Source organism: Fulmarus glacialis, unplaced genomic scaffold (genome assembly GCF_000690835.1).
Source record: "Fulmarus glacialis isolate BGI_N327 unplaced genomic scaffold, ASM69083v1 scaffold9702, whole genome shotgun sequence".
NCBI classification, from domain to species: domain Eukaryota; kingdom Metazoa; phylum Chordata; class Aves; order Procellariiformes; family Procellariidae; genus Fulmarus; species Fulmarus glacialis.
This window is the reverse complement of record NW_009199789.1, coordinates 3,746-11,122: the sequence shown is the minus strand read 5'-3', so window position 1 is coordinate 11,122 and position 7,377 is coordinate 3,746. Positions and strand designations below refer to the sequence as shown.

Below are 7,377 nucleotides of genomic sequence, written 5' to 3'. Positions count from 1 at the left end.
CCCCCCCCCCCATACAAAAGGCATTTCAGGTCAAACTTTCTAGTAGGTGATATTTCCATGCATTTCTACAGAATTAAAGAAGCTAACAGACAAAAAGCCCAGATCAAGCCGTATTAGTCAGGCTGATTGGTTCTACTAAGTTAAATCAATAGTAATTATGGACAAATGGACCAAGTGACCAAAGACTGGGGCCAAGAATACCACTTTTTAAGATGTGGTTCCTTCTCCTTGTACTACCCTTAACTCTGATATAAGAATCCGCATTCGTAAAAGCCTCAGAAGCATCCGGTCTGCTAGTAAGTGTGTATTAGTGAAACTAAGATAGTTCTAAATTAAACTATGTCAACAGAAAAGCAATTTTTATAGAATCACTCGGGCTGGAAGAGACCTCAAGACACTTCATAACAAGAAAATTGAACCTGCAGAACAAGTGAACCTTTAAATATTATTACTGCACAGTGAGTTTAAAAAAGAGTGGATTAGGACTATTTCTCCAGAAAAGTGTGTCTATGTTATCTCTATTTAACTTCAGAATTAGCCTTTATTAGTACTGCTCTGCAACTGGAAGCACTAAGAATTTAACCCAGTTTTGGTGCCAACAGGTTGCTTTAGCCTAACTTTAACTACAGGTTTTAAGTTTTGTATTAAACTGTTACAGGGGAAAAGTTTTTGAGTTTGGCAATTTGGCCAGTAGCCTCAAAAAGACTGACTGAATTTTGCTTGTTACAATTTGCAAAAGTAAGAACAGGAACCAGATTGTTCTCACCTCCCCTGCCTTTCATCCCATAATACACTGCTGCATTGGACCAAAATTTTTGGAGACCTTTAGTGTTAATCCATGGGGGACAGTATTGGGCTGGAAAACCAATGCAAATATTAATACACCAAGATAAATCCTTAGATTTGATTTATTTAGGGTCATTTGTACATACGAGCTACATCTCCAAAATCTACTTTATTCTACAAGACAGCTTCCCTACAGTTAGTGAAACCCTTGCCAAGAATGGTTGCTTTACATAACTGATATATTAAAACATGGAATGCTTGTAGAGTTGTGGCACTGTATGACATCTACACGGGACTTCCTTCAAAAGCTACGACTAGGGAGCCTCCTAGCTTCTCAGCAATGCAAGCTCGGTTGAGGTCCTCTGGCCCATTTGCTTGGCATTCATGCTTTATGCCTAAAAAAAGAGGCAAAACACTCAATAATGCAGTATTTCAACATGCTGGTAAACAATCAAAGAAACATACTTGGTAGTAATATTAGAAGAGGCAATCCAGTCACTCAAGCAGGTAAGTCCTGCCTTAGCTTAGGAATTTGGATGTTCTTCCCCTGATGTGTCACAGGGAGACATCTGGCTACACACCAAATGTCAATGTAGAAATATCAGGGACAAAGTTTTCACTAGATCGGTGCTCAGACTGTTAGCCTTTTCATTGCAGGCTATTTTACGAGTGAATGTCTCATTTCTAGTGCTACCCTGGATATGGCAGCTGAGGATGCTGCTAAGATGGCTGACTCAGCTCCCACTGGCTCTGGAAAGGTGGGTGAAAGAATCAGTGGTAATTTGAGATGTAGAGACTAGAAAGACTTGAAAGACTTTGCTGGTCTAAGGAATTAACAAGGGTTTCTTTTTTTTGGAGAGTGGGAGCCCAACCCAAACCTGTCTTATGTGGAGAAAAGCAGAAAATACACAGGATTTCTTTTTTAATTTTTTCAACTTCACATGTGCAGCACACAACAGTCTCCCTGGCTAGTTCCAATCTACTGGCGAGTTGTACTGTGAGGGCTGGTACTGCTGCACAGTGATCCTGTCAGTCTTGCACACTGCAAGACTGTGGCCCAGCACAGCATGAGGAACTGAAGGGGTGGGCAGTGCCTTCTGGCTATGAGCTATCGTAATGACTGACTTAGCATGAAATTTCTGAATGCTGCAGCAAGGTGTTTACTCCTTGGTTAATGGTGCCTGACAGGCTGAACAGAACTTAGCTTCTCCACCTGGAGATGCAATGTTTTTTTTGCAATGAGTAATCACAACCGCATCCCTAAATCAAGTGAATTGTTAATTACTACTACTACAGCACAGTAAGTTTATGAGATTGTGTATTTCAACAGACACAGGGCTGAAAGTCCTCTGCCACAGAGGCAGCTCTGCACAAAATCCTGCTCAGTGTTATGAATCTAATGGTTTCTAGCCTGTATGGTGCAGACGTGCTGCTCTGTACAGTACAGCTTCGGTGTCACACATTGCAAAGCCTGCTCTTGTCCTGAGCACAGTTCTAGTGCCTCAAATTCAGAATCAGACAGTGTAAGTTTTAGCCAGAGCTCATTTTACTCTGTCACAGGGCATTTCACCTGTGAAGTTCTCATCTCTCACTAGTATCTCCAAAAAAAAAAAAAAAAGCCAATTAGCCAACAGTTAAGCCTTGCTGTATAAGCATTCTAGGGGCATAGCACAGCTATATACAGCACGTTAGCTGTATTGCGTACCTTGAAACTTCTTTTTGATTGCATCCTTGGAGCTTGCGTAGATCATCTTACTTTTGAGAGGTGCTTGTTCTGGTGCCCTAGTGGGATACACCAAAAAAAGTGCAGTTAGTGACATTATTATCCAGCACAGACAGAAGCAGTGTCCCACTGATTATGAAAAAGTGAAACGTCTCATGGCTCAGAATACAGGCATCAGGCTGTCTGGCTCACTTTAAGCTTGCCATCTTGCCAGCCTGGGCAATACAAATGCTCAGAGACCTCACCCACACTGCTTGGACTGCATGTTAGGAATGAGTGGGAAAGATGGCTTACCACAAGAAAAACATCAGCTCTTCTTTTTTGGATTCCTTGGTCTCGAAGCTTGCATCATACAAGGCATAGCGGCAATCCTTCTCAGGAAGCATCTGCACAAAGTGCTTGAAAGGGTCGGTAACTGTCACACCGACATCTCCCACCAGAATCTCTTTGCCTTCTTCCACAATAATGCACTTTTTGTCTGGACTGAGGCAGAAGATGACAGCCTTCTTCCTCTTCTTAATCTCCTCAGGCGTAGAGCACTTCCGCACTTTCATGTCATAGAAGATACGGCATACCTCATCGGCAACTTGTACTCCAGATGCCTGCAAAGACAAGAGCAAAGACCTTTAGGACTACCACCGCAAATTTTCAGAACTACATTACCACACTGCCTTATATCCGAGGCTAGAAGGCAACCGATACTGGCAATAGTCACCAGTGGCCTGAGAGTCTTGTCAGAAAAGGCTACACGCCCTCTTTTTCCAAGCCAAGTAAAGAATCTGGAGTCTCAATGCTGCCCACAGCCAGCTGCCAAACCAAAACTATTCCGAACAAGGCACAATCCTACTTACATTAGAACATTGTTTTGGGGTAGTTTTACATGCATGTCCACCCCTTGTCCTCTGAGATTCAGTCAATGCAGATCCTTTGGCATTAGAGCAGTTTAATTTTGTTACCCACTTCAGGCTGGCTAGACAATCAAGCCCACAAGGATCTTCTGTTCAAAGCTTCCTAGCCATTTCTAGCATGCTTGCTAGCAGCTTTAGGAACAGAGGTAAAAACATGGCCAAATTCCATGCTTGTCACATGGATTTGGTTTAGAGATCAAGAGAGATGTATTGGGGTACTGGGACTGTAGTGCTAGAGTTTTTAGCTGAACAAGCCAACTTTCAGAAGCTGCTCTGAATTCAGTGTTTTAAAAGGAGAATTTGCAAGTCTAACAGTTAAAGTGTCTACTTCCCAGCAGTTCCTCCATCAGTTTTTAAAGCAAGCTGCCTTTTCAACTTCTTTTTTTCCCCCCTCAAAGCCTGATAGGAAATTCTAGTTACTTAGTGGTATCCCCCTGTGCTAGGTGTAATAGGAGGTGCAGATGCAGCATTACCAATCTAATGTTAAAGGCAGCTGCACAGAATAAAGAGGACAAGACCTAGCAAGAACGACAAGATGCTGAACTGCATTTTCAGTCTGCTGCTTTTTTGGGAACAAGAAAAAAAAAAAGAAGAAAAAAAGAGAGAGATAGCAGGGTAGAAGCATTTGTGTCCGAGTTTTGTTCTCAGAGTGCAGCAAAGCTGGACAGCTTAAAAGCAGCTGTGCAATAGTGAATACTGCAAATATGGGGAGCCATACTGGCCAGCGGACACTGCTGGAAGGGCATCATGGTCAGAGCAGTAAAGACCAAGTTGAAGCCTGTCCAACACTCATCTATCTGTTCAAAATGCTGCATGCAGTGTAAATGGTGAGATTCCTTTCTAATATTGCTTCTTCCCCCACTGGTTTTTGGTCTTCCAAATTCAAATGACATTATCCTCAGATATGGCAATTCACATATGGCAGAAAACCGCCCTCCTCCTTCTGTGTAAACTGCCACACATCACTGTTACAAGCACAGTCAGCAGTACTAAACAGTCAGGTAAAGCATCATGTGAGATACACCAACCGAAAAAAGACTAAAGGTTGGAAAAGACTAAAGATTGTTCTTCATTTTGTTTTTCCTTAAGCTCAGCCCCAAAACATGTGCTTGATGGATTCATTTTATGGGGGACATTGTACTTTGTCAGAGTGGAAATGTTCTAAAGAAACAGCAGAGTTCAGCTGCAAAACCAGGGAAGTCAGTGGTGATGGGGGAACTGCTTAGTGCTAACTTTCAAAAAAGCTGTCCTTGAGAGATGGTTATTGATTGGACAACTACTTAATGTGTATCTTTTTTTTAAAGCCTTGAGCAATGCCTACCACGCAGGACCTCAGATGAGCCCGGATTCTCCTTTTTCTACCAACATCTCTCCTTCTGTAACTGCTAATGGCTGGCATAGCTTTGCTAACCCAGTGAAGAGAGGTGGCACAGCTGGCAGAATCTATTACTATGGAGTTTGGCATCTAGATCTCCCAAGTGCTGGTCATGCAAAATCAGGGCAATCTCATAGAGCAGTGAATCTGAGACAGACGTGTTTCTCTAGTGTGGAGAACAGTGTTCTTTAGGGGTTTACTCAAATACAAGGGGACCTCCCTCACGATTTACAATGCATGGCTTGTCTGTTAGGGGTAATCCATCCAGAATCCCTTGCACTTACTTTAGGATAGGAGAACAGGGAACAAGTCACCATGCCTCAGCTGCCTGGCAGGCAGCCACCCTTCTGCATATCTTCAGTAAGGCAAGGAAAGTAAGCGGAGAAAGCCTATTCCAGGATAAATTCTAGCAAAAGCGCAAACATCGACTCAAAGTGACTCATTCCTGTGTCACCTCCTCCATACGGAGAGACTGCACTTTGTCAGAGTGTGATCGAGAACTAATGAGGAATAAAGGTCTTTCTCCTCCCGTCCCTGTGGTTGGTGTAGGCAAGAGCTCTCTGGGAAGACTCTAAATAATACAAGGTTGCCCTAATAAAGCAAACAGTGCAGCAACTAGAACTATTGCATCATTCACTAAGGACAAATCCACAGTGAACTCAAGACAACCATTTTTTCCCCGAGGTTTGTCTTCTAACTAATGGCACCTCAGTAGCTGACAGACGTTAGGGCTCAGTTTTTAGTCACAAAACCATCAAGATTCTAAGTAGAAAATGCTTAGAAAACCTGAACTAGCACAGGAATGAGTCTAGTAATCACATAAAAGCACTTCATGTCACCTAGCTCTATCTTTGTCAATTCTTGATCTTTGCTCCATGACCACAACAACTAATTCCCCTGCACCAATTCCTGTTGCCAAGAAGTTAACTTGGACAGAAGAGGTTAATGCTCAGCAGAAAGCCAGAAACAAGCAGCAGCAATGGAACTGCAGGTTGATGCAAACTGTGCAGTCAAGAGCATATGTTTGTGCTACTGCACAGCCAGAAACATGTCTCCAAGTTGGGAGACAAGTTGTTTCCTTATAAAGAAACTGAGCACTGCTGGCAAGTCAGTTCAGATTCCAAAAATGTTGAGAGTATTCAGTCTGGAAACTCAAAATTCACTGTTAATCTGCAGCTGATAACTGGGACTGACCAGAAGCTGAAGGGACAACAGTAAGAACTGGATTTTTTAACTTTCCAAAGCGAAAGGCTGTTAGTAGCTGGTGCTACTCCTTTTCACAGCTGCCGTACAACCCCTGGATTCATCACGCAGGCTGACATTAGCAGCCATTATATTGCTAGGGACAAGGCAGATTTGTTCCATCTGAGAAAACCCTATAGCCATGTCACAGTATGGGTTGAAATGAACCCATAAACTCCCAGTGCAACTAATTGCTTCCAAAAAGCGCATCTACTTTTGTAACTGTAGGACTCCCTCTTCAACCCTGGGCTTGTACCAGCCACGACTGGCTTCGTAAACATACTTAAAAAGGAAAAAAACCCAAACCCTAGGCAGCTTTTGTTGTAAGTTGGTTGCAACCATTCTGTGTAGGGCAGCAACAGGATGACTGTTAAGAGCACTGGAACAAGGAGAAATGCCACGCTCGTAAATACATGTCCTCAATCGACATTTTAACTGTGTCTCTGCTGATCTGTCCAGAAGAATAGCTGGTGAGAAGCCTCCAACCTGCCCGTAATGACAGAATAAACGTTTATTTGTTAGTCTGGATTTTCCCTCTTTGGCCCAATATTGCTCCGTTCAGAGGATTCAATACAGCACATTCATTATTATTTTGTGCATTCTGGCTTGAATACTGCAGGGCTACGACAGCTAGCCTGGTTCTGTTCCTTTTTCAGTATGAAAGCAGTTATCCAACTCTGGACTGGTACATGGATGGCTGTTCATTGAGCAGTACATGTTGCAGGTACTTGTGGGATACGTGACCATTAATCAAACGACATTTTGTTGTAGGGAACAGAAACCATCTAACACAGGCAACACCAACTTAAAACCATTCTCGGGACACAACTGAAGAGAAAAGACTACATTCAAGTAATCAGCCTGTTTCTATAGGTGTTGAGGACCTTAACTGCAAGGCCTGTTAACCTCACTGAAACAAGGCAGCAGCAAGGAGGCAAGCCACCTAATTATCGGATGGGAAAATAACACCAGTACAGCATATTCAGGGAGACATTCAGGCAGAACGGACAGAGTAAGTTTCTCTGAGGGAACCAGCAAAAATTAGTTCTCCCCCAGTACCTCCATGCAACTATTGCAAAGGCGGCACGTCTTGCGGGCAGTGTTGCCTCGTACGTTATTCTGGAGTGCTTATACCAGTATCCCCATTGTATTTTCATACAGACTGCTGTAGGCACATGAGGTAATGGTTGCATTAAATGCCTTGTCAGCATGCACTGCAGTAACACAGTGGCTCTTATTCCCTACCCAAAGCCATCGTTCCTGCCTTAAGTGCAAAGCGCTGCAGAAGTCTGGCAAGAGCAGAATGCCATCCCTACACAAGGCAGCCCAAAGAGAGAGCCTTC

General features: G+C 43.2%; 1 protein-coding gene across 2 annotated transcripts; it reads right to left on the bottom strand.

Moving 5' to 3' along the window:
• Positions 1–890: 890 nt before the first annotated feature.
• Positions 891–6,520, bottom strand: DSTN (destrin (actin depolymerizing factor)). 2 transcript variants are annotated; one of them, XM_009573366.1, is made up of 4 exons: positions 6,318–6,520; positions 2,804–3,111; positions 2,492–2,568; positions 891–1,181 (listed from the first exon to the last, which is right to left on the bottom strand). In XM_009573366.1, exons 2-4 carry the CDS (start codon positions 3,061–3,063, stop codon positions 1,072–1,074), a joined length of 447 nt encoding a protein of 148 aa, XP_009571661.1. In that variant the 5' UTR covers positions 3,064–3,111; positions 6,318–6,520; the 3' UTR covers positions 891–1,071. The 2 variants fall into 2 exon arrangements, with proteins under 2 accessions (XP_009571661.1, XP_009571662.1); XM_009573367.1 differs by lacking the exon at positions 6,318–6,520 and having other exon boundaries at positions 2,804–3,117.
• Between the last annotated feature and the right edge of the window lie 857 nt (positions 6,521–7,377).